The sequence below is a fragment of the Poromitra crassiceps genome, assembly GCF_964638095.1.
Source record: "Poromitra crassiceps genome assembly, chromosome: 16".
NCBI lineage: Eukaryota > Metazoa > Chordata > Actinopteri > Beryciformes > Melamphaidae > Poromitra > Poromitra crassiceps.
In genome coordinates this window covers 21,888,199-21,915,697 of record NC_139645.1, presented here as the reverse complement: position 1 = coordinate 21,915,697, position 27,499 = coordinate 21,888,199, and the positions used below count along the sequence as shown (strand labels likewise).

General features: G+C 43.0%; 2 protein-coding genes across 2 annotated transcripts in view; both read right to left on the bottom strand.

Annotated features, from left to right (window-relative positions):
* Nucleotides 1–11,159, bottom strand: part of LOC310791101 (protein NLRC3-like) — a 41,280-nt gene extending 30,121 nt beyond the window's left edge. Inside the window, exons 1-4 of the mRNA XM_083652802.1 lie at nt 11,143–11,159; nt 9,751–9,959; nt 8,937–9,138; nt 6,280–8,107 (exon numbers count right to left, since the gene is read on the bottom strand). Of these exons, the coding sequence (XP_083508928.1) occupies nt 6,280–8,107; nt 8,937–9,138; nt 9,751–9,843 (2,123 nt within the window). The 5' untranslated portion in view covers nt 9,844–9,959; nt 11,143–11,159. The remainder of the gene's footprint in view (nt 1–6,279; nt 8,108–8,936; nt 9,139–9,750; nt 9,960–11,142) is intronic.
* LOC310791520 (uncharacterized protein) overlaps nt 1–27,147 on the bottom strand; it is a gene marked incomplete at its 5' end in the record, with an annotated part of 86,100 nt that extends 58,953 nt beyond the window's left edge. Inside the window, 5 exons of the mRNA XM_083653195.1 lie at nt 16,896–17,016; nt 17,179–17,294; nt 23,539–23,659; nt 23,842–23,987; nt 27,041–27,147. Of these exons, the coding sequence (XP_083509321.1) occupies nt 16,896–17,016; nt 17,179–17,294; nt 23,539–23,659; nt 23,842–23,987; nt 27,041–27,147 (611 nt within the window). The remainder of the gene's footprint in view (nt 1–16,895; nt 17,017–17,178; nt 17,295–23,538; nt 23,660–23,841; nt 23,988–27,040) is intronic.
* Between the last annotated feature and the right edge of the window lie 352 nt (nt 27,148–27,499).

Genomic DNA, 27,499 nt, shown 5'->3' with positions numbered 1-27,499 from the left:
CTAAGCGCAAAGAATTGAGCAAACGTGAGGATTTAGCATGGCCACGCCTGGTTTACCTTAAGGCACACCCACAGGTGCGCCGGGCCTGAAAACCCAGAACCCAGAACTTCAGAGCTGAGGTCTCAGAGTTCACAGACAGAAAGACTGTTTACACATTTAATGTGAAATGAGATATTATCAAAGCAGAGCTGAGACCAGCATCCTAATCAAAACCTATTAAGCTCCTCCTCCTCCTCCTAATAATAATAACAATAATTTATACTATAGAATTTGACATTTTCCAAAAGTGATTAATGTATAATATAAGCATAAACCAAACAGAAAATAATACATGAATGCAATTGTATCATATTAAAGCATTTCTGTAAAAAAGAGTTTAAGAAAATAATGAAAAATGATGGAGATTTCAGTGTGAGCTCCACAGGCTGTTCAGTTGTGGTAAAACAGCTCAGTAGAACAGCCTGACACCATTAGAGTCAGTCTGGCTTCACCACAGATTTGGTTGGGGTTTAGTAACTTTTAAAGTTTTGAGCCTACAGCGTCATATTTACCACTTTGTCAGCTCGGTCATGTGACTCTCTGTAATTATGATATTTCTGACATGAGCTGAAGGCAGGAGAAGACTGGGGGAAACTTTCACACACAAGTAGTTAGTTAGCTAGCAATCATGTCACGGTGCCAGGGTCTGCATGGGAGATTAGTTCCTGTACACACACACACACACACACACACACACACACACACACAGACAGACAGACAGACAGACAGACAGACAGACAGACACACATATATATATACAGTATATATATAATATTTTTTTTTATACAGTTTATATATAGGCTATAGTTTATATAGGTGTGTATATGGTTTATATACCGTAAAACTTCTAATAGGGGCCCTCTCCCCAATAGCCGTCGAGTCTCCAATAACCGCAGGGGGTCAAAATAAATTTTGCACATAATCGCCGGTCTTCCCTTAACAGCCTGGAGCGGTTATTTGATTTTTTTTTCCAGTGATCCCAATACACACACTAAACTGCGATTAGGGTTAACTGCAGCCTGCCATCTACAACAACATTTACGGTAATCACACGACGAAGAAGAACGAACACACGAAGAAGTCCGAACACAGGAAGAAGAACAGACGAGAGCTAGCAAGCTACAATGGCGGACGCACCTAACGTTAGCACAGACGAGGCACCTAACGTCATCGCAGATGAGGCACCTAACGCAGACGAAGCCGACAACGCAGATCTGAATGCAGCAAATGCACCTCGAGGTCGAGGAAAGAAAAAGAATAAGAAGTACGATGTTAAGTTCAAACTGGCAGCGGTGGCATATGCACAGCAGAACTCTGGTGAGGCTGCAGCCAAGCACTTCAGCGTCGATCCTAAGCGGATCCGAGAATGGAAGAAAAACAAAGCCGACCTTGTAACGTTGGCCGAGGGGAACCCCAAGCGGGCTCGTTTGGGTGGAGCAGGATGGAAGAAGGCCAGCGAAACTGCATGACTGGATCTATGAGAGGCGAGCGTGTAGCAATAGAGTTTCAAGGAAAATGATCAGGGCAAAGGCCAAGGAGATCTACGCTTCTGCAACTGACAAGCTAGATGGGGAAGTGTTCCATGCCAGTGGCGGTTGGGTGGATAAATTCCTCAAGCGTAACAACTTTTCTGTGAGGAGACGGACCACCGTGGCCTAAAAGGACGCGAGTCAGGACACGGAGAAGCTTGTTAATTTCCTTGTGTTTTCAACTCGAATGATTGAGAGCAAGAAGATCCAGGCTAAAGACATCATAGCCATGGATGAAACGGCGGTGTGGTTCGATATGGTCGGATCGAGCACAGTGAATCAAAGAGGGGCCAAGACGGTAACGTTGAAAAGCACAGGCCATGAGAAGAGCCATCTGACTGTCGTGTTGGCTGCCAAGGGAGATGGCACTAAACTGAAGCCTTATGTGGTGTTTAAGGCTGCTGTCAGGGATGTCAAAGCGATGCAGAACATTGCTGGTGTTGTCATAGCATCATCGAAGAATGGGTGGATGAATGACAATTTAACAACACACTGGCTGCAGAAAGTCGTCGGGAAATTCAGCTTCAGACAAATTTCAGTGTGGGATTCATACAGATGCCACATCAGCCAAGCGACCAAGGCTGAATTGAGAAGAGGAGGATACAAGATCCAATCAGCTGCTGTGATCCCTGGGGGGTGTACCAAACACATCCAGGCACCAGATGTCATGTGGAACCAACCATTCAAAGCCCATCTCAAAGCATCTTATGATGACTGGATGGCTGGTGACACTGACAAAGAGTACACCCGGGGGGGGGGAACTTACGAGCCCCTTCCCGTCGTCTGTTGGTGAGCTGGGTCCAGAGAGCTTGGGACGAGCTGGATGTAGCCATGGTGAAGAAATCATTCAAGGTAGGCTATGTGTGTGTGTGGGTGTGTGTGTGTGTGTGTGTGTGTGTGGGTGTGTGTGTGTGTGTGTGTGTGTGTGTGTGTGTGTGTGTGTGTGTGTGTACGTGGTAGCCTAGTACATAGTACATGGTAATTAATTTGCTGATTGTATTATCCTTCAAGGTGTGTGGGCTGACGGCTGATGGCACCGAGGATGGGGAGATCCACTGTTTCAAGCCAGGGATGCCATGAGAGGCAGGAAGGGAGATGCTGAGGAGGGCAAGGGGGCAGGAGGAGGTTGATGAGGTGGAGGAGGAAGTGGACGAGGAAGAGGAGTTCAATAATGAACTGTTGATTGAGGAAGAGGATGATTAGGGTGTGGTTGAGGAGGGGGAGAATGAGGAGGAGGACTAGAGGCCATATTACAATTGTGGTTTGTTTGTGTGTGAGGGAGGGCTACCGTACTTGAATTTTATTGCTGCTCTTTGTTTTGTTTTACCGATAGGTGCTGTTTTATTTAAAAAGAAAGAAAGAGGATACTGTATTTTATTTTTTGTATTACTGTACTGTACGGTATGGTGTATTTTACAGTATACGGTACATTTGTTGCACTAATTGTTGCATGTTACTACCTTTATTTTATATATTTGTTGCACTAGGTACATTTAGAGGCATGTTGACAACTGCCTGTACCCACCCTCTACTGTTACTGAGCATTACCGTACTGTATTTTATTTTATATATTTGTTGCACTAGGTACATTTAGAGGCATGTTCACAACTGCCTGTACCCACCCTCTACTGTTACTGAGCATTTTGGTACTTCTGACCAGGAATTCTGTACAAAAAATAATAATCGCCTGGGTCAATTTCTTACAATAAAGAAATAACCGCCTGACTCCAATTGCTGCCTGGTCTCCTTTAACCGCCTGGGGTCAAACTCGATTTAGCATAATAAACGCCCGGGCCCTTATTGGCAGTTTTACGGTAATACATTAGTATTATTACTAGTATTGTCTTTTAACACATTGACTGCCAGCCGTTTTTTTTTTGCTGTAGGTAGCTTTTGCCAAGCCGTTTTTTGAGGATTCTGGCTCATTTTACAAGAGCCGAGGATTCTTTTCTGCTTGGAGTTTGTCAACACAAAGTTCACAAAAGTACTAATAGACTGTGTGCTTTCTCTGTCTAAAAGAGTTAGTTTGTAGAGTTAGTAGTTATGTAGATATTAGCCGTTGAGTACAGCATGGTTTTAGCGTCTGAGAGTGAAAGCTGAGATAATCGCAGTTTTGTGAAATTCAATCAAACAGGCAGAACAGTCACTTTAACCATTTATTTTTGGCATCAGTGAGAGATCAGACATCCAAACAATATAGTTCCGAACGCCCTCTCCTTCAACTCCTCCCTCCGTGGGCGTGTCTAGTGGCTTTCAGCCTGCGTTTGTCACAAGCGAGTGCTCTGCTGCTGCTGCTGCTGCTGCGAGTTTGAGCAGCCTCCCTCCCTGGCAGCGAGTTTGAGCAGCCTCCCTCCCTGGCAGCGAGTGTGGATAGGTCTCACTCGTCTCTTGGGTTTGAGAGCCCCGATGAAGCCCCGTGCGACTCTAGGCTTTATGCTGCCCACCCAGTCCATTTCTGGAACCCCCCACCGCAGCAGCGCGAAAGCGTCCCCGCCTACAGTATGAGAATGAGGCTTGTTCGTTTCTGACTGTAAAATCGCCAAGCCATTTCCTTGAGAATGGAGGAAGCAGCCGCGGGAGGCGGCTGCTTTTGGTTGACTTTCTCTCTGTCGGGAGAGGACCGTCGCCACCTAGCTGGTCGGTAAAATAGATTATACACATTCAATACTTCCAATATCTCCATAGGAGACGCGGGGGGCATTGATCCACGTAGCACCGTCAAAAAAAAAAAATCGTATTAATACGTCAGTGGCAGTGAACGTGTTAAATGGGCACTGCACTTTTAACATCTTAACACTGCTTTTGTCAGTTTTTTTTGTCAGTTTTTATTATATGTGTCTGTGTGTTTTTAATGTGTTTTGTAACATGCACCTGAGCCTGGTGGAAGGAAAAATGTCTGTTGCGTTGTGACAGACAATAACGTTTTTGAATCTTGAATCTTAATCATTGGTATGAAATATTGTAACTGATGGTGGCAGGTATGAAGGTCACTCTAGTCTACACCAGGGGTTTTCAAAGTGTGGGAGACTGCGCCTCCCCTCAGAGAACATATAGACCAACACCCCCCTCCCTCCTCCCCACACACACAAACACAACACACACACACACACACACACACACACACACACACACACACACACACACACACACACACACACACACACACACACACACACACACACACACACACACTCTCTCTCAACATTTATTATTGCCATTATTACCTACTATTATTGTTATATGCTCCACTTGGGCATAACGAGTTCCAAAAATGTTGTAAACATCTTTATCCTATATTCTTTTATATTTTAAAACCTCTTTATCCTGCTATTTTCAAATATCCTCTTTTAAACATTGTATACATCTTTATCCACTCTGAAGGACTTTTAGTCATTTTTTTAATCATCTTTAACATCTTTATTATAGCTAGTGGGATACCCGCCCCGTGCAGTGTATCGAGTAAATGCTGCGTTCTCTGTATGTTCTGCCTCTATGGACTGTGTCTGCAGCCAGGCTGGCCAGCGTGGACAGACAGTTCCCAGCCCCATAAATCTTGTAGAATTTGTCTGAAATAGCTCCCCAACAGATACAAAAATATGACCATACCATATATGTGTTTGATGTACATACAAAGAACTGCAGCAATTGTATTAGTGAAACACGCATTTAAAAAAAATTGTGTTTTCCTTCTCCCTGGTTTCTCCTCTGATACCCTGAGCTCACCTCACAGAGGCAGTCAGACTGTGGGCGCTGTGCCCCCGGCTGAAGCCACGGTCTGAGTGACATAAATTCCGTAATCAGAGGGTGTGCATACAGGCTCTCTGCAGACAACCGCCTACGCTACTTTTGTGACTGCGCGGACATGTCTGGTGTCACGTCAGGGGACGCGCGCCTCACACTTTTTAAACCGATGGTCTAGACTCAGTGTTGCCAGATGGCAAATGTTGAATTATCGTACCAGAGGGTCAAAATTATCGTTTTTGGAGTGAAATTATCGTACGCGCCCCCCCCAGTGCGGCGCGCCTTAGGCGAGCCTGTGTCGGGGGGGGGGGACTGCAGCTGACATCGGCTACTTTTTGGACTTTTCAACACTGTGATCTCAGCCTGCGTTGCAACAACGACACAAAGCTTTAGAGTCACACCCTGCAACAGCTTTGAGCCAGCCAGTGAATAAAGTGTCACTTTCCCATTCAGTCAGGGTACATTTGTTTTCTGTGCTTACTTTTTGGCTGTCCAGGCAGCTCCCCTCCCGGCTCTCCCCTGTCGTCACGTTCCTCCTGGTCGGCACCACTCATTTTCTTTGTTTTATTTGATAGTTTCCAAGACTCGCCCCGTATCTTTCCGCATTCTGCTCTGTGACGCGCACCTACTGTGACTGTCTGTGTTTATGGTTTTCAGGTTGTGCGCGGCCGTGCCGGGTTCTATTTCCTTCTCCCTCCCAACCAATCATGACTCACGTTCACATCATGTGCCTCACGTTCAAGCACGTATTGGCTGCAAAGACGTTAGACGATGTATAAACAGATAGAGTGATAGACGTAGGATTCGACTGAGTGTCACAAAATGATGAAATTATCGTACATTTGGGGGATTTTGGGATTATTGATCGTACATCGTACAGATGTCGAAATTATCGTACAAATACGATAATTATCGTACGTCTGGCAACGCTGTCTAGACTGTTCTATACTGTTACTAACAGAGTACTAACCGAGCCTTCCTGCAGTTCCTCACAGCTGGGATCAGTCTCTGTCGCCCCAACATTGATGTGTTGTAGGCCTCCAGGTCGAACACATCCAGAACCTCCTCTGACATCTGCAGCATGTAGGCCAGAGCTGAGCAGTGAATCTCAGAGAGTTTACTCGCTGATCTGTTCTCTGACTTCAGGAACTTTTGGATCTCCTGGTGTACTGACTGGTCATTCATCTCAATCAAACAGTGGAAGATGTTGATGCTTCTTTCAGGAGAGGTTAAGAAATGTGCACCATTATCATCATCACTGTTCATCTCCTTCAGGTTGCTGATGGCTCTCTGGATGCTGTCTGGACTGCTCTCTGTCTTACCCAGCAGGCCTCGTAAGAGTTTCTGGCTGGACTCCAGTGAGAGGCCATGAAGGAAGCGGACAAAGAGGTCCAGGTGGCCATTTTTACTCTTCAGGGATTTGACCATGGCTCTCCTCAGGAAGACATCCAGGGATTGTTCACAACCTTCTTCTTCTTCTTCTTCTTCTTCTTTCAGGAATGTCTCCAGCACCCTCTCATCCCTGTTTGTGTGACAGTGGAACAGGTAGACAGCAGCGAGAAACTCCTGAATGCTCAGATGGACAAAACAGAAGACCTTCTCCTGCTGGTACAGCACACACTCCTCTTTAAAGATCTGTGTGAAGACTCCTGAGTACACTGAGGCTGCTGTCATATCAATGGCACACTCTTTCAGGTCGGCTTCATAGAAAATCAGGTTGCCCTTCTCCAGCTGCTCAAAAGCTAGTTTTCCCAGAGCAAGAATCATCTCCCTGGTCTCTGTAGTCCAGTGTGGATCTGTCTCAGCTCTCCCATGATACTTGATGTTCTGCTGTTTGCACTGAACCAGCAGGAAGTGGATGTACATCTCAGTCAGGGTCTTGGGCAGCTCTTTTCCCTCACTGGTTTTCAACAGATCGCTCAGAACTGTAGCAGAGATCCAGCAGAAGACTGGGATGTGGCACATGATGTGAAGGGTCCGTGACGTCTTGATATGTTTGATTATTCTTTTGGCCTGCTGCTCATCTGTGAATCTCTTCCTGAAGTACTCTTCCTTCTGTGGGTCAGTGAAGCCTCTCACCTCTGTCACCATGTCAACAAACTTTCCAGGGATCTGATTGGCTGCTGCAGGTCGTGTGGTTACCCAGATGCGAGCAAGGGGAAGCAGATTCCCCTTGATGAGGTTTGTCAGCAGCACATCCACTGAGGTCGACTCTGTAACATCAGTCAGGATCTTGTTGTTCTTGAAGTCTAGAGGAAGTCGACACTCATCCAGACCGTCAAAGATGAACACAACCTGGAACTTGTCAAAGCTGCAGATTCCTGCTTCTTTGGTGTCCGGAAAGAAGAGATGAAGAAGTTCCACCAAGCTGAACTCTTTATCTTTCAGCAGATTCAGCTCTCGGAAAGTGAACAGAAATATGAACTGTATATCGTGGTTGGCTTTGTCTTCAGCCCAGTCCAGAGTGAACTTCTGTGTTAAGACTGTTTTCCCAATGCCAGCCACTCCCTTTGTCATCAATGTTCTGGTTGGTTCATCTCTTCCAGGTAAGGGATTAAAGATGTCTTCACATCTGATGGTTGTTTCTGGTCTCACTGGTTTCCTGGACGCTGCTTCAATCTGTCTGACCTCATGTTCATCATTGACCTCTCCACTCCCTCCCTCTGTGAGGTAATGCTCTGTGTACATCTGATTCAGAAGTGTTGGGTTTCCTGCTTTAGCAATGCCCTCAAACAAACACTGAAACTTCTCCTTCAGACTGGCTTTGTGTTTTTGTTGTGGATGTTGATGTTGAGTTTCTGAAAGAACAAAGAACATCAATGAGCAGATGTTTTGGTAAACATGAGAAATGTGAACATTTCCTGGTAAATGTGTATCTCCACTCCATGACATCTCTTCAGCTCATCAGTGGTGAGGGACAAACAGGTCCTGATTGTGTGCAGCTCAGTGTGAAAGACAACTGGTGTGGTGCTGTTTTGTTTCCCAGTGTGCACTACTGTGTTCAGCATATTACACTCACATTAACAAATTAATATTTTTACCAGATTATCCAGAGGGATTCTGCTTATTTACTTTTAAATCTTGTAATGAATAGATCTTGTTTGGCAAATGTTTATATTTTCAGCAGAGTTTGGACATGCTCATGGCTTCTATCATTTTAAACTATAGCCACTATAAACTGTAAAGTTCATGAAGGAGGACTAAACTCAGTTTCTTTATCTTGTGTTCTTGTTGGAATGGATTTGGCATGTTCCAAACCGATGATGACTCAAATACTTTCAGAAAACAGGTCTTAACAAGTCAAATGAGATCAAAATGAGCAAAACTCAAATATAATGTTCTTCTCTCTCTAATAATTTGTTTCTTGTTTGGTTATATGTTCTTTCTTTGTTGCAGTTGAGAACTGTGGCTTGACAGCATCTTCCAGCTACAGCTTGTGCACCTGATTCAAATGAATTAGATGAGGTGCCCCAAATGATTTGTTCCTATATTTGTTTTGTCAATTCTTTCACTTATAGGTGGCATCATTGTCTTGAAAACTAAGCAAAACTCTAACAGACATAAATCAGCCATTGTCCACCACCTCCCCTCTCTCTCCATGACATTAAAGCTGTTAAAGACTCTTACTCCTCTGCAGCTCCTCAGCCAGCTGCTCCTGCTTCATTCTCCTCAGGAAGAGCAGTGTGATGTTTAGAAAAGCCTCTGTGCTCCTCCTCGGCTCCTCCTCCACCCTCTGACTCTCTGAGCATTCTGCCTCATCTGGACTCAGAACCCTCCGGAACCTTCTCAGCTCCGTCTTCACAAAGGTGATGATGTTCTCCTCAAGCAGCTGGAACAGAATAATATACATATTAAACCTTCATACTAAAATCTGCAGACAAAATTACATCCATCTTCAGAGACTGAAAGCCTGCACTGATCTAAAGAGTGCAGCATGGAGATTCAACATGATCTCACAAATAATTATGGAATAGAAATGTTGACCCACAGCACAAAGCCTTCTAGTTTCACAACAATGGCTCTAAAATAGTTGAATGTGAACGTCAGTTTCTGCCTCAGTCCACAGCTACTTCCTGGTTACTGAGCTGGCTGTGACCACAGAGTTGCCCCAGTAGAGAGTTGTGGGAGCCTCATCCCCGCCTCGGCCCCGACCTCTAGTGGCCAAACAAACTTTATTTTTGGAACAATTTTAAATGTGTTTTGGTGAAAGTAGAACATCTGGGCTGTGGACCCACGTTACTATGTCACAAGTCTTTGTGAGACTGAGTTGGGACATTATAATGACCAGAATGGTTTATATGCTGCGCCCTGCAGAAAATTACAATCATAACAGTAGTTAGATAACTTTCTTAATTTTTAGAAATCCATCTATCTTTCTTTCTTTCTTATTCTTAGTACTTATTAGGATTTTGCTTATATTATTGTAGTACTGTGTACTCACTAGTTTCCTGGATGCTGCTTCAATCTGTCTGACCTCATGTTCATCATTGACCTCTCCACTCCCTCCCTCTGTGAGGTAATGCTCTGTGTACATTTGATTCAGACGTGTTGGGTTTCCTGCTTTAGCAATGCGCTCAAACAAACACTGAAACTTCTCCTTCAGACTGGATTTGTGTTTTTGTTGTGGATGTTGATGTTGATGTTGAGTTTCTGAAAGAACAAAGAACATCAATGAGCAGATGTTTTGGTAAACATGAGAAATGTGAACATTTCCTGGTAAATGTGTATCTCCACTCCATGACATCTCTTCAGCTCATCAGTGGTGAGCAGACAAACAGGTCCTGATTGTGTGCAGCTCAGTGTGAAAGACAACTGGTGTGGTGCTGTTTTGTTTCCCAGTGTGCACCACTATGTTCAGCATATTACACTCATATTAACACATTAATAATTTTACCAGATTATCCAGAGGGATTCTGCTCATTGACCTTTAAATATTGTAATGAATAGATCTTGTTTGGCAAATGTTTACATTTTCAGCAGAGTTTGGTCATGCTCATGGCTTCTATCATTTTAAACTATAGCCACTATAAACCGTAAAGTTCCAACATGAAGGAGGGCTAAACTCCGTTTCTTTATCTTGTGTTCTTGTTGGAATGGATTTGACATGTTCCAAACCGATGATGACTCAAATACATTCAGAAAAAATTAATCAGGTCTTAACAAGTCAAATGAGATCAAAATGAGCAAAACTCAAATATAATGTTCTTCTCTCTCTAATAATTTGTTTCTTGTTTCGTTATATGTTCTTTCTTTGTTGTGGTTGAGAACTGTGGCTTGACAGCATCTTCCAGCTACAGCTTACCCACCTGATTCAAATAGACTTTAATGTCATGGAGAGAGAGGGGAGGTGGTGGACAATGGGTGATTTATGTCTGTTAGAGTTTTGCTTAGTTTTCAAGACAATGATGCCACCTATAAGTGAAAGAATTGACAAAACAATATAGGAACAAATCATTTGGGGCACCTCATCTAATTAATAGACCCTTTTCATGGGGGCCATTTTGTGTCGAAAAGGCAGGGTTAACACAGGTGCAAGCAAAACACTAATGAGGGTTTCAAACTTCCATGATTGAAATGTGAAAACCCTCATTAGTGTTTTGCTCGCACCTGTGTTTATTCTGCCTTTTCGACACAAAATGGCCCCCATGAAAAGGGTCTATTAATTAGATGAGGTGCCCCAAATGATTTGTTCCTATATTGTTTTGTCAATTCTTTCACTTATAGGTGGCATCATTGTCTTGAAAACTAAGCAAAACTCTAACAGACATAAATCACCCATTGTCCACCACCTCCCCTCTCTCTCCATGACATTAAAGCTGTTAAAGACTCTTACTCCTCTGCAGCTCCTCCTGCTTCATTCTCCTCAGGAAGAGCAGAAAAGCCTCTGTGCTCCTCCTCTGCTCTTCCTCCACACCATGCAGCACCTCCTCCTCCCTCTGACTCTCTGAGCATTCTGCCTCATCTGGACTCAACCTTCTCAGCTCCATCTTCACAAAGGTGACGATGTTCTCCTCAAGCAGCTGGAACAGAATAATATACATATTAAACCTTCATACTAAAATCTGCAGACAAAATTACATCCATCTTCAGAGACTGAAATCCTGCACTGATCTAAAGAGTGCAGCATGGAGATTCAACATGATCTCACAAATAATTATGGAATAGAAATGTTGACCCACAGCACAAAGCCTTATAGTTTCACAACAATGGCTCTAAAATAGTTGAATGTGAACATCAGTTTCTGCCTCAGTCCACAGCTACTTCCTGGTTACTGAGCCGGCTGTGACCACCGAGTTGCCCCAGTAGCGAGTTGTAGGACCATCATCCCCGCCTCGGCCCCGACCTCTAGTGGCCAAACAAACAACGTTTTGGTGAAAGTAGAACGTCTGGGCTGTGGACCCATGTTACTATGTCACAATTATTTGTGAGACTGGGTTGGGACATTATAATGACCAGAATGGTTTATATGCTACACCCTCCAGAACATTACAATCATGACACTAGTCAGATAACTTTCTTAATTTTTAGAAATCCATCTTTCTTTCTTTCTTATTCTTAGTACTTATTAGGATTTTGCTTATATTATTGTAGTACTGGAGGTGTACCATTAGGGGGGCCTGTAGGGAAAGTACTGTACTGACATATTTGGGTCAAAGGTTTCTCTTGTCCATGAAATGACATCATCCTAAGATACAAAGGAAGAGCAGCTGATGTTGATGATACTGATTGAGGACGCCGACAGATGAACTGCATGGATCAAAAGCAGTCTGGTAGCTGAAGTGAAGCTACTGTTTCTTGAGGACAGTTGGTCGTGTGTGGACGCACAGACCTGTGAAGCTACTGTTTCTTGAGGACAGTTGGTCGTGTGTGGACGCACAGACCTGTGAAGCTATGTTTCTTGAGGACAGCTGGTCGTGTGTGGACGCACAGACCTGTGAAGCTACTGTTTCTTGAGGACAGCTGGTCGTGTGTGGACGCACAGACCTGTGAAGCTATGTTTCTTGAGGACAGCTGGTCGTGTGTGGACACACAGACCTGTGAAGCTATGTTTCTTGAGGACAGCTGGTCGTGTGTGGACACACAGACCTGTGAATCTATGTTTCTTGAGGACAGCTGGTCGTGTGTGGACGCACAGACCTGTGAAGCTATGTTTCTTGAGGACAGTTGGTCGTGTGTGGACGCACAGACCTGTGAAGCTATGTTTCTTGAGAACAGCTGGTCGTGTGTGGACACACAGACCTGTAGAACTGATGATTAAGACTGTTTGGTAACTAACGCAGCGGTAGCGTCCGCTATGTTAATTACCAAAATAACGTAGCAGACGCTACGGGAGTAGCAATCAACACCACGTGACATGATAGACTTGCACCTCCTCGAACTACAGTAATAGGATATTTGATCAACACGCAACACTATCACATTTGAGGATTCTGCATTGCCTAAGCGTCCTTTGAATGAAGACCAGAACAAGCAACATCCCAAGTGGTCCAACTGAAACCGAAGCCATGGAGCTGCGTATCACCAAGCCAACCATGCCCCAGTTCAGAACGACGCCATGACAGAAGATCAAGAAGACCAGTGAATTAATTAACTGTAATCTTTACCCTGCTGCCTAAACAGAGATAACTTGCAAACACATAAGTGAGTAAGTTTCACTCTCACGTCAGTAAACTAGAGATAGAGATTTCATCTTACATTAGGGCTAAAGGCTAATGGTAAGGGAGGACATAAGACTTAGTGATTGGGTTAGGCCAGAAGTTCTCAAAGTTTAGACGGCGTCTCCACTGGGGGGCGTGAGACAACTTGAGAGGAGGCGCGGGAGTGAGTGGAAACATCTGAGAGAAGAAAATGTGCAACCAGAGACGGTAGGATATCAAATCTCTGGCACTACTTGGCCATGTTGCACAATGGCTACGCAGCCTCCACTGCACGAATCAGCCGGGGGCGGAGCTCCTGCAGTCTGGCTGCCTGAGGCGAGTGAGGAGCTGTCAGAGGAGAAGCTCCAGGGAGGAGGAAATCATGATTTCTTTAAATGTGTGTTTCACAAATCCAATCACAGCAGTTCTTTGTATGTACATCAAGCACATGTGCTCATGTTTTTGTATCTGTTGGGGAGCTATTTCTGACGACTCTTATGACATTTATGGGGCTGGGAAACTGTCCGCGCTGGCCAGCCTGCAGCACACGATACAGGTTTAATGTGCAGAGAAGCAACATTTACAGGTACACAGATACACTGCACGTAGTCTCTTAAGACCAGGGGTGGGCAATTATTTTTCATGGGGGGCCACATGAGAAACCCAGATTGTTGCCGGGGGCCGAACAAATATTGTCATGCCGTAAGCCATGGATGGGTAACTTTGATGATAGAGAGGGCCACAAAATATGTCCTCGCTACCATGTTTTGCTGAGGGCCGAACGGCGCCAGCGCGAAAAATTTGGTGCATTTGAAGCCAGGTTTAGAGGAATAACTCATTTTAAATTAACAGTTGTGATGTCATTATTCAGTCTTAACCACAAATATTTGATCCTTTTCTCACTCACTCCTATGTCACCACCTGCTCTCAGGGCTTGAAATTAACTTTTTTGACCACCTGCCAATATGGCTGCTAGATTTTAAAGTTACCAGCCAATTCGAATTTCCACTAGCCAAAATGTTTTTCTTGAAATAAACCAGAATATGAGTGGGTTAATTTAAGCATAAGTATCAGTAAGTGTCCCGGGATGATCAAAGCCTGTGTTGAGGGTCACACGAACAAAAATGCAGTCTTGAAGCTAAATAAATCCAAAACCACTGAGTTATTTGAGTTATTTAAATTTCTACTTCAATGTAGCCTTTTAGTCATAAAGATTATTGAAAGATATCCCATATTCCAGACTGAAATGCTATAACAGAAGTGGAATATTGGCGAGAATATTATATGACATGAACATTTGGACACTTATTCAGTGGGTATCTTGCATGTTGCGTTCAGGTGCACTGTGTGTGTAAAAAAAAAAAAAAAAAAAAAAAAAAAAAAAAGCGGGCCACACAGGTGGCGCCGTATTTTGCCCATGTATACTTAAGACGGTTTGCTCTCGCAATTTTCAAATGCTTCCGACTAAACGTCTGTACTTGGAACTGGGAAAACTTGGTCAAAATGGAAAAGGAAGCTCAGGGAAAGTAATGAGCGATGATAGGGCGATATCCTGGATGTCTCACCTAAAGGCAGGTGATTGGAGAAATCCGAGCGGATGTCCCGCCTCCTCTGCTTGTATTTCTTTAATCACCTGCATCGGTTCAAACTTCCTCCGGTCTGAAGAGTTTTTCCCCACAACTTCCTTTGACCATGTTCAGTGGGCGTGAATTACAGACTGTCTAAGGTGCATTCACAGAATGTAGAAGAGACAGTCTGGCTTGAGAGTCTACACTGCACGGGACGGCTATCCTGCTAGTTAGAATAAAGATGTGTTAAAAAAAAAAAAATCCTTCAGGGGCAGTGGCAGTTCAAACCTTGCGCAAATTGAACACCTAATAGTCCTTGAGGCAAATTTGTAGAGCACGTTCAGGTGAACATGTGGAAAAAAGTTGCCTGAAAATTGGAAAAACAGCGTGGGAGTTACGAACGGGTGTGAAGTTACGGCATATTTTGTGTTAGGCCACACCCACTTTTTACATTTGCGGCGCCCCCTTTTGGTCAAATTGCGAAATAGCTAGTCAGAAATGCCATTCCAAATGACAAATGAGGCTATTACATGCTTACACTATAGACCCCGCCCACTTTCACCAATGATGACAAAACTCCTGAATTTGACTAGGACATCCTCCTTGATATATCTGCCAAGGCATAACTTAGTAACTCCTAACCATAATAACTAGCTGTGATGATACAGTAGCATCTGACCTTTTTGTAACAGGTTGATTTCACTTGATGGTGAAGTACAAGGTGTTTTTGTGTGTAGCTGAAGTAAAATGTGTTATTTTATTTTCACACCATAAATATGGAGTCCAGGTCTGTTTGATGCTCCTGGGCAGACGGACCACTGGAAACCTCTGACCTCTCCTTGACTCTGTTGAGAAGACATGATGTGTACACACACACACACACACACACACACACACACACACACACACACACACACACACACACACACACACACACACAACTCAACTGTGTAAATGCTGCTCTGATTGGATGTGACGAAGGATCAGACCAATTCTACATCTGATGACTGTGAATCTGACAACAGCATCTGTTGTGATCATCAGTTTCAAATAAATACCTCTGATCAGTAGAGTGCTGTCCATCTTTGAAGTTAAAAGGGTGAGACATAGACCGGTCACTCTTCATGGACACACAGCTGGGCTCAGGGGAGTCTGCTCTCTCCTGCTGCATCCTGAGAGAAACACATTATGAACATTGTGAAGGTATCTGTGTCTTTATGAAGAAGACAATCAGGATGGGCTCTTCACAGGTTAGTCGGTTCAGGAGAGGCAGGCACACAGACTGCTGGTGGTTCAGCTGGTAGCTAGGCTGCTGCTGGGGCTTGGTCTGGTAGCTAGGCTGATAATCTATGATGCTGAGGAAGCTCTCATCATCTCAGGTAAAGAGCTCCTCAGCCAAGGCTTAGCGAACACTTGCCTGCAAGCTGCCTGTCTGGACTCATGACTAGAAGCCCTTCCCTAACCACACACATTTTTATAAAACATTAGGTTTAGGCAAGTACAACAATGTGGTTAGGGTTTGGTTATGGTCTTGGTTAGATAAGAAAACCCTAATCTTACCTGATGAAGACCTGAAGGGGTCGAAACGTTGTATCTACTTTAATTAAACTTGTGGTCGCTGGAGCTTCAACACAGTGTGCGGACTTCCTCTTCTTTTATGGTGTGTATTTTTGAGTCCAGCACCTGTAAATTTTCACGGAGATGTGCGTGCTTCCCTTTTTGTTCTGAACCCTAATCTTAACCACATCTTTTTTACTTGTCGCACATTTTCAGGAAGAAGCAATTGCGGCGACCAATCAAATGAGTTCAGGGCGGGGCTTTCCCAGCCCATACTAGGAGGAAATGTTGGTCCAGGAACAACCAGTTCGTGCTGCAACAAGTACGTACGATTTGCACCTGTGTGAGACCTGATTAATGAAACAAAGCAGTGTTTGCCTACTATTTCTCTCACTTAATATAGCTACTTCTAATGGAGAATATGTCAGATGAAAAGTTGCAAATGGAACTGGTGTTGTCAGGTCTTTTATATATATATATATATATAGTGGTGTTGTCAGGTCTTGTCTGGTCTTTTACTTGTGGAAGAAGAAAGGAAGAGGCGGAGGTGAATAATAAGGAGAAACCACACTAAACTAAATGGGTGATATTTTGAGCGATATGCTGCAGGAACTGAGCTGTAGACCTGTTAGTGGGCTCTGTGTTCACCAGATATAGCCCATATCTGTAGCCTACTTAGCTCTTTTTACATTTTCATTATTCATCGTTTAATTTGAGTCATTGTTTGTTCAGCATTAATTTGCAGCCTTGTAAATACAAGCTCACCTCAATACTGTAGGATATCAAATAACATTTCCTCATTGAAGTATAACCAGTCCTCTTACCTTGTGTCTGAAGGTCCAGGTTCATTACTGAAGTCTGGAGGTCTGTCTTTCGACCAGTCAGTCTTCATAGACAGACAGCTGGGTACTGGAGACTCTGCTCTCTGGCGGGTGGGGGGGGATGCTGTTGAAAAATGTAAAAGTAGATTTGAAATGTAAAAACATTGGGCAGCACTGCCCTCGGGGGTTCGTGGAGGTACTGCAGGGGGTCCGTCAATTTTCATCAAAATAAATGTGGAAATTTTAGAAATTAATTTTAGACCAAAATAATAATATTGAGACTCACAGTCTAGGTTTTCAGGTTCTTTACTGAAGTTAAGAGGAGCATCTTTAGACCAGTCACTCTTCATAGACAGACAGCTGGGTACTGGAGACTCTGCTCTCTGCATGTGGTGCTGACCTCTGCAAACACAAATGTTTGATACATATCATCATTAGCTCTAGTAAAGACACACAACTTCTTGCAACGTTTCACATTGTCAGTTTTTCTGACATCTGGAGTTTTTGATAACATGGTCTGTTGATAAGTGTCCAGGATGCCAGGTTTTGCATCAGTGGTATCCACGGCAACAAATGAGGAAAGATGGCCCCTCCCATTCAGGTCTCTGCAAACTCTACAAACTCATGGAGTCCCACTCAGTCAACGTCGGGGCCGGGTAGACTTTAGAACTGAATGCCCTTCTGGGATAAATAAAGTCATCTGAATCTGAAACAAGCTGCTCTCACCCTGTTAGGTAGTAGGACCTAACACCATTTCTACATCACAGGTTAAACTCAATGGTGTTTCATTGTAGTAGACAGAATTTTGCTTTTTCGATTCAATTCGTTTTTTTTATTGAATGATTTTTCCAAGTCCTGCAACAGCATTTCAAAATAGTTTACGCTATCCACTTCCTCGTGATAAAATCTGTGTTTCTGGAATGTGATTTTGTAAAATCAGATTGGAATTCGTATGAGATTATGTTTTTCAAAACCTTTAATCTGTTGTACTTTGGATACAAATAGGAACACATCTATAGTTTGGCTTATTATTATGTTCTACTTTGAGCACCTGCATAATTTGGCATGTTCTCATGTTCTCAGGCTATTATGAAGTTTACAGTGTAACAGTCTTCTTACTTTGTGTCTGAGGGTCCATGTTCTCATGTTCTCAGGCTATTATGAAGTTTAGAGTGTAACAGTCATCTTACTTTGTGTCTGAGGGTCCATGTTCTCATGTTCTCAGGCTATTATGAAGTTTAGAGTGTAACAGTCATCTTACTTTGTGTCTGAGGGTCCATGTTCTCATGTTCTCAGGTTATTATGAAGTTTAAAGTGTAACAGTCATCTTACTTTGTGTCTGAGGGTCCATGTTCTCATGTTCTCAGGCTATTATGAAGTTTACAGTGTAACAGTCATCTTACTTTGTGTCTGAGGGTCCATGTTCTCATGTTCTCAGGATATGAAGTTTAGAGTGTAACAGTCATCTTACTTTGTGTCTGAGGGTCCATGTTATCATGTTCTCAGGTTATTATGAAGTTTAGAGTGTAACAGTCATCTTACTTTGTGTCTGAGGGTCCATGTTCTCATGTTCTCAGGCTATTATGAAGTTTAGAGTGTAACAGTCATCTTACTTTGTGTCTGAGGCTCCATGTTCTCATGTTCTCAGACTATTATGAAGTTTAGAGTGTAACAGTCATCTTACTTTGTGTCTGAGGCTCCATGTTCTCATGTTCTCAGACTATTATGAAGTTTAGAGTGTAACAGTCATCTTACTTTGTGTCTGAGGGTCCATGTTATCATGTTCTCAGGTTATTATGAAGTTTAGAGTGTAACAGTCGTCTTACTTTGTGTCTGAGGGTCCATGTTCTCATGTTCTCAGGATATGAAGTTTAGAGTGTAACAGTCATCTTACTTTGTGTCTGAGGGTCCATGTTCTCATGTTCTCAGGCTATTATGAAGTTTAGAGTGTAACAGTCGTCTTACTTTGTGTCTGAGGGTCCATGTTCTCATGTTCTCAGGCTATTATGAAGTTTAAAGTGTAACAGTCATCTTACTTTGTGTCTGAGGGTCCATGTTCTCATGTTCTCAGGCTATTATGAAGTTTACAGTGTAACAGTCATCTTACTTTGTGTCTGAGGGTCCATGTTCTCATGTTCTCAGGATATGAAGTTTAGAGTGTAACAGTCATCTTACTTTGTGTCTGAGGGTCCATGTTCTCATGTTCTCAGGCTATTATGAAGTTTAGAGTGTAACAGTCGTCTTACTTTGTGTCTGAGGGTCCATGTTCTCATGTTCTCAGGCTATTATGAAGTTTACAGTGTAACAGTCATCTTACTTTGTGTCTGAGGGTCCATGTTCTCATGTTCTCAGGCTATTATGAAGTTTAGAGTGTAACAGTCATCTTACTTTGTGTCTGAGGCTCCATGTTCTCATGTTCTCAGACTATTATGAAGTTTAGAGTGTAACAGTCATCTTACTTTGTGTCTGAGGGTCCATGTTCTCATGTTCTCAGACTATTATGAAGTTTAGAGTGTAACAGTCATCTTACTTTGTGTCTGAGGGTCCATGTTATCATGTTCTCAGGTTATTATGAAGTTTAGAGTGTAACAGTCGTCTTACTTTGTGTCTGAGGGTCCATGTTCTCATGTTCTCAGGATATGAAGTTTAGAGTGTAACAGTCATCTTACTTTGTGTCTGAGGGTCCATGTTCTCATGTTCTCAGGCTATTATGAAGTTTAGAGTGTAACAGTCGTCTTACTTTGTGTCTGAGGGTCCATGTTCTCATGTTCTCAGGCTATTATGAAGTTTAAAGTGTAACAGTCATCTTACTTTGTGTCTGAGGGTCCATGTTCTCATGTTCTCAGGCTATTATGAAGTTTACAGTGTAACAGTCATCTTACTTTGTGTCTGAGGGTCCATGTTCTCATGTTCTCAGGATATGAAGTTTAGAGTGTAACAGTCATCTTACTTTGTGTCTGAGGGTCCATGTTATCATGTTCTCAGGTTATTATGAAGTTTAGAGTGTAACAGTCATCTTACTTTGTGTCTGAGGCTCCATGTTCTCATGTTCTCAGACTATTATGAAGTTTAGAGTGTAACAGTCATCTTACTTTGTGTCTGAGGCTCCATGTTCTCATGTTCTCAGACTATTATGAAGTTTAGAGTGTAACAGTCATCTTACTTTGTGTCTGAGGGTCCATGTTCTCATGTTCTCAGGCTATTATGAAGTTTAGAGTGTAACAGTCATCTTACTTTGTGTCTGAGGGTCCATGTTCTCATGTTCTCAGACTATTATGAAGTTTAGAGTGTAACAGTCGTCTTACTTTGTGTCTGAGGGTCCATGTTCTCATGTTCTCAGGATATGAAGTTTAGAGTGTAACAGTCATCTTACTTTGTGTCTGAGGGTCCATGTTCTCATGTTCTCAGGCTATTATGAAGTTTAGAGTGTAACAGTCGTCTTACTTTGTGTCTGAGGGTCCATGTTCTCATGTTCTCAGGCTATTATGAAGTTTAAAGTGTAACAGTCATCTTACTTTGTGTCTGAGGGTCCATGTTCTCATGTTCTCAGGCTATTATGAAGTTTACAGTGTAACAGTCATCTTACTTTGTGTCTGAGGGTCCATGTTCTCATGTTCTCAGGATATGAAGTTTAGAGTGTAACAGTCATCTTACTTTGTGTCTGAGGGTCCATGTTATCATGTTCTCAGGTTATTATGAAGTTTAGAGTGTAACAGTCATCTTACTTTGTGTCTGAGGGTCCATGTTCTCATGTTCTCAGGCTATTATGAAGATTAGAGTGTAACAGTCATCTTACTTTGTGTCTGAGGGTCCATGTTCTCATGTTCTCAGGCTATTATGAAGTTTAGAGTGTAACAGTCATCTTACTTTGTGTCTGAGGGTCCATGTTCTCATGTTCTCAGGTTATTATGAAGTTTAGAGTGTAACAGTCATCTTACTTTGTGTCTGAGGGTCCATGTTCTCATGTTCTCAGGCTATTATGAAGTTTACAGTGTAACAGTCATCTTACTTTGTGTCTGAGGGTCCATGTTCTCATGTTCTCAGGCTATTATGAAGTTTAACCCATGACAGGTCGGAGGAGAGCTGCATCCCGAGGAGTTTAAAGGTGTGCACTCGCTCCACAGCGTGGCCATTAACAACAACAGGAGGTGGGATTGGTTGATTTTGAGGTTTCCTGAGGCTAATGACCATGTCCTTAGTTTTCAGGGCATTGGCTTTCAGGCAGAAGGTCTGGATCTCATGCAGCCACTCCATCCACAGCTGCCTGCATCTGACCAGGAAGAGACCCCATGAGATTTTCAGTGAGGGTTAAGTCGTCAGTAGGGATGCACCGATCGATCGGCACGTGACCGGAAATGGCCGATTTCCACGTGATCGGCCTCGACCGGTGATCTGCGCCGGTCACTCTAAATAGCCGATTCTGTGAGCCGATTTTCACATGACGTGCGCGCACCCGAAAGCTCGCGAGACCAAGACGGATGAGTTGCAGCCAAAACAAAAGCTGCCACTACACACATGCCACCACAGCATGTCTTCGTCGGTGTGGAAATTGTTCACCGTCAGTGAAGACGATACAAAGCTTGCAGTTTGTCACACATGCAAGTCGAAAATAAGCTGCGGAGGGGCAGGGTAGGTTGGAGTCCACTCCAGTCTGAGCGGCTCGCTTCACCTCACCGGCCTCACCTCTTCCCCGACCAGCTGCAGTCCACATCACCGCTGCCTGCTGCTGCTATCTGTCAGTCATGTTGTAACGTGGATACAGGAGAGGACTATTGTTTTCGTATTGCGAATAGAACGACGAACATAATAATAAAACGCATCGGACCAGTGTGCAAGGTTTTCTGTGGGAGATGATTTTTTTTTTCGAATGGCGGATAAAAAAAGAAAGACTCTGTGTGTAAACTACGATATTCAAACTGAGTCAACTCAAACTCATTTCCTCATCTACTCAATAACAGCCAAATCCACAACTGTAGAGTGGGCATGGCTAGGTCTCTGGGCTCCAGACCTATATAGGCTATAAACTCCTTGTCCCTGGATAACATTTTGACATTTATTTATTTTATTCTATTCGTTTATTTGGCAGGGACATATACAAAAAAAACATTAAACACCATAGGGGAAGATATGCTTTGTAACAGATTTAGTAAAAAAAAAAAAAGAAATTGTCAAAAAATAACCCGTCAATTATTGTTCTTAGAAAGAAAATCTGAATCGGCCAAAATCGGTATCGGCAAGTCAGACTATTCAAAAATCGGAAATCGGAACCGGCCAAGAAAATGGCAATTGGTGCATCTCTAGTCGTCAGCGTATTTTACAGGGTCAACGCTGCATGGTATCATACTGTCTAGAGAGTTCATACACAGGACGAATAGTAGAGGGGAAAAGACCCCAGCTTGTGGCACGCCCGCTTTCACAAATTGAGGTTTTGAGTGGAAGTTACCCCACTTGACAGCCTGCTGCCTGCCATCTAGGTAGCTGGAGACTGAGAGCCAGATGTGCTGTGAGAGGCCAAGACCTTTGAGTGATTGTAAGAGCTGGCAATGGTCGATGGTGTCAAATGCCCGAGTGAAATCTATAAATGAGGCATGTACGTCTAATCAACAGCGTCGTGCCATCCTTGGATGATGTGCAGCAGAGCTGAGACAGTAGATCTGTTTTTCATGAAGCCATGCTGTGAGATGTGTATTTTGCCCTCGGTTTCCTGTAGTAGTATGTCCTTCAGGATCCCCTCATACACCTTTCCAATACAGCTTAGAAGGGAGATTTGACGGTAGTCCTGAGGGAATGAGGGGTTATTTTGCTTAGGTACAGCACAGACCAGGGAATAGCAAATACAAGCTCACCTCAATACTGTAGGACAGGGGTTCCCAAACTTAAGAATGCCGTGGCCCACTTTGAAATCTGAAATTCTTCCGGGGCCCACCCACCCCTTTAATCACAACTCTGATCAACACACGAGACTAAGATGATCTATTTCCCGATATGTTTTATTTTATTCTATATTTTTTATTTCATTAACAGAGCAGGTGAACTTGGCCATAAGGGAAATTGATAACTCATCATCCACATACAAAAACATTTAGGCAAAATACCCAAAAGCAGATTGTCAAAACTTTCTCCCCCCTTTACTCATCAGAAGTATTTGCAGGCATAACACATTTGTTGAGACAAAATGTGATGAGCAACAACAGAAGAAATCAATCCACAAGCCATTAATGCTAGGCTGTGAAAAATGCTACCTTATCTGTAAAGGGGAGACTTGTGGTACCCATTAAACCAATTTTGATTCAGATCAATTGAGCTGAGAGGTCAGGGGACCCCTTTGAAATAGTTTTCCCTCGCCAAAATTTTACCTATGTTTGGAGCGTTATTTAGCCCCCTTACAGACAAGCTAGCATAATATGCTTGCTACTAATGGATGCCTTAGGTCTTCTAGGTTCTTCTGATAACAGGATCTCCACTGTAGCTTTAAAACTGATCCTGCTACAGCCATTTGATTGCCCGCGGAAATCAGGAGTGTTGGCAGACCACTCGCGACCCACCTGCAGTACCTCCACGGTCCACTAGTGGGCCACAGTTTGGGAATCAGTGCTGTAGGATATCAAATAACATTTCCTCGTTGCAGTATAACCAGTCCTCTTACCTTGTGTCTGAAGGTCCAGGTTCATTACTGAAGTCTGGAGGTCTATCCATAGAAAAGTCAGTCTTCATAGACAGACAGCTGGGTACTGGAGACTCTGCTCTCTGGCGGGTGGGGGGGGATGCTGTGGAAAAATGTAAAAGTAGATTTGAAATGTAAAAACATTGGGCACCACTGACCTCGGGGGTTTGTGGAGGTACTGCAGGGGGTGCGACAATTTTCATCCAAATAAATGTGGAAATTTTAGAAATTCATTTTAGACAAAAATAATAATAATGAGACTCACAGTCTAACCAGTTCTCTTACCTTCCTGGTTCTTTCTTTTCTTCTTTTTCTTCTTTTTCTTTCCAGGTTCATTACTGAAGTTTAGAGGTCTGTCTTTAGACCAGTCAGTCTTCATAGACAGACAGCTGGGTACTGGAGACTCTGCTCTCTGCATGTGGTGCTGACCTCTGCAAACACAAATGTTTGATACATATCATCATTAATTCTAGTAAAGACACACAACTTCTTGCAACGTTGCACATTGTCAGTTTTTCTGACGTCTGGAGTTTTTGATAACATGGTCTGTTGATAAGTGTCCAGGATGCCAGGTTTTGCATCAGTGGTAACCACGGCAACAAATGAGGAAAGATGGCCCCTCCCATTCAGCTCTTTGACGCAGTCGTGCACGTTACAAACTCATGTAGTCCCACTGAGCGCGCTCAGTCAACGTTGGAGCTGAATAGACTTTAGAACTGATGCCATCATCACCGTACATTATCATCATCATCATAATCATCACCATCATCAGGTTTACAATGTGAGTGTGCCAGGTCTCCCAGGAAGCTGTTTCAAGCTTTTGAAGGAGCCTGATCTCATACAAGGCCTACAGGTATCAATGGACAAACATACATACGTAAAACACACGTATCACATGACGCTTAAAGGGCCCATATTTTGCTAATATAATGTATTATTATTTTATTGTTGGCCTCCAGTAGAGTAACTTATTGCATCATTCATAGTTAAAAAAAACTCATTGTTTATCTTGTACTGGCTCTCACTGCCCCCTTCAGTTCACCCTCTGTCTGAAACGCTCTGTTTTAGGTCCTGTCCCTTTAAGAACCCCCACCCTCCGGGAAATACTCCAGGCGGTCAGGAGGAGGAGGCGTAACTGCCCGCGCCTGTAACAGAGATCTCCGTGGTCTATCAGCGGAGACCTGCTGTGATTGAGTCCTCACAGTCCTCATGGTCGTCAAGTCGCCTTCGAAGCATGAAATGCGATTATAACGACCTAGTTGTGTGGCTTAGCCTTCCCAAATGTTGAGGGTAGTTTTTTTAAATTTAATACATAGAATTGGGAACGTTACATTCAATTTCATTCAGACTGCCTGGCACTCAATCGCCGCCATTTTCCCCCGGAGCTTCCACAGGAGGAGGGAGGGAGGGTGGGAGGAGGGAGGGTGTAGTGACGCACATACAGTAGTGGAGTCACAGCCAGGTTGGAGAGAGCCTGGTGACGCAGGGTTAGGTTGACAAGTCTGCAGTGTACTGAAGCAGTCAGAACAGGGAAGGGAGGGGCAGGGGGGACGGGTGAAGGCTATGGCGCGCGTCCACTGCCGGCCCGGGCTAGGCTTGTCATCACCATGGTAACAAGTCTTACCTTACGTCACTAGAACTATTGCTCTCGCACAAATCGGCACAAATCCATGTCCTCTCGTCTACGAGACTTCATGGGGAGGGGGGGGGGGGGGTTCATGGGGGTAACATTTAAACACCTTCACCTATTTATTTGAAGCTTAGCCCATGTTTAATATGACCATCCAAGATTGTAACAACATATATATGATACAAAATTAAGAAATGCATAATATGGCCCCTTTAATACAACACATAGAACATACAAACATACCACATAATACATAATACAATGACAGAGTTCCATTATCAGAGGGGTGTAGATACTCATTACAAGCAGGGCCGGTTCCAGAACAAGATGACTAGGGATTCATCCTAGATAGGAAGGGGTGCACATGCACGGGCCGACCCAGGTGGCCGGCCGAAGGCATGTTATTTTACTAAAAATATAGTCGAGTGGAGCACACTCAAAAATTTGACATGTTATTTTACTAAAAATATAGTCGAGTGGAGCACACTCAAAAATTTGACATGTTATTTTACTAAAAATATAGTCGAGTGGAGCACACCCAAAAATTTGACATGTTATTTTACTAAAAATATAGTCGAGTGGAGCACACCCAAAAATTTGACATGTTATTTTACTAAAAATATAGTCGAGTGGAGCACACCCAAAAATTTGACATGTTATTTTACTAAAAATATAGTCGAGTGGAGCACACCCAAAAATTTGACATGTTATTTTACTAAAAATATAGTCGAGTGGAGCACACCCAAAAATTTGACATGTTATTTTACTAAAAATATAGTCGAGTGGAGCACACCCAAAAATTTGAAATGTTATTTTACTAAAAATATAGTCGAGTGGAGCACACCCAAAAATTTGACATGTTATTTTACTAAAAATATAGTCGAGTGGAGCACACCCAAAGATTTGACATGTTATTTTACTAAAAATATAGTCGAGTGGAGCACTCAGCACACCCAAAAATTTGACATATTAATTTACTAAAAATATAGTCGAGTGGAGCACACCCAAAAATTTGACATGTTATTTTACTAAAAATAATGCATTTTACCATCATTTCATGTAGAATGATACCAGCCAAGCAAGAATATTTCAAGTGTTTCAAGTGCTTTACTGAAATATTTGGACCATATAATGATAATACAATTATCTCAACCTTAAAAGGTTACATATAGGTGCCAAAAAGCCATAAATTCACATCAAAGAACAAAGAAAAACAACAATTATAATTCAAGTTTAAACAGTAAGTGTGCAGCTACAGCATTTATTAAAATATATATATATATATATATATATTACCACTCTTTTAAACTGAGCAGGCAGACAATTAAAATGAGGGTGCAATGCGTGCTTTTGCACCCCTGTAAAACCAGGCCTGATTACAAGTAGGATTCAAGCAGTTTTTCTTTCAGAGCTTTCTTAAAGGTGGAGATGGATTTCAACATTTTCCTACTGTCATCGAGCTCATTCCAGATCTGTGAGCCCCTGCATGTAATACTTAAGCTGCTACATTTAAGCTTTCTCTTCTTTTCTTTTTACCAAACATAAGATGTTTATTTCTAGTATTATGAGTGTGCAGGGGACAGCAGACTGGAATGATCTCAGCCAGTCTGAAATTCATATTATACACAACTTGATACATCAAGCAAGCATTTTGGTGAAGATGAAAATCGGCAAGCCTTAGGAGACCATAGCAATGGAACAGAGGGCGTGTGGGTGTGTTAAACCCCGACCATGACATGGCTCATATTATTTTCTTTTGCAGACTTTCAAGTTTCTTGTAGTGACTAGGAAAAGTGTTGCACCATATGACATTACAGTAGTAATGTAATGTTTAGAGTGTAACAGTCATCTTACTTTGTGTCTGAGGGTCCATGTTGAGGACTGAAGAGTAGAAACTCCTCCACAGACAGAGAGCTGTCAGGAGGCTCTGCTCCAACCTCTTCCTCCACACGACCACTCATCTTCTGAGAGGAGACACACACACACACACACACACACACACACACACACACACACACACACACACACACACACACACACACACACACACACACACACACACACACACACACACACACACACACACACACACACACACAGCTCATGAGTAGGGCTGAACAATTTGGAGAAAACATCTAATTGTGATTTTTACCACGTGCGCAGTGCATGGTCAAGAGACGGCTCTTTAGGGTGAGTCAGTCATTCAGTCAGTCAGTCAGTCAGTCAGTCAGTCAGTCAGTCAGTCATAATGTTCACAGAAAGAACGCTTATTTCAGGGTCACTTAATGGTGAGATTCCCTCTCGTTTCCCAAT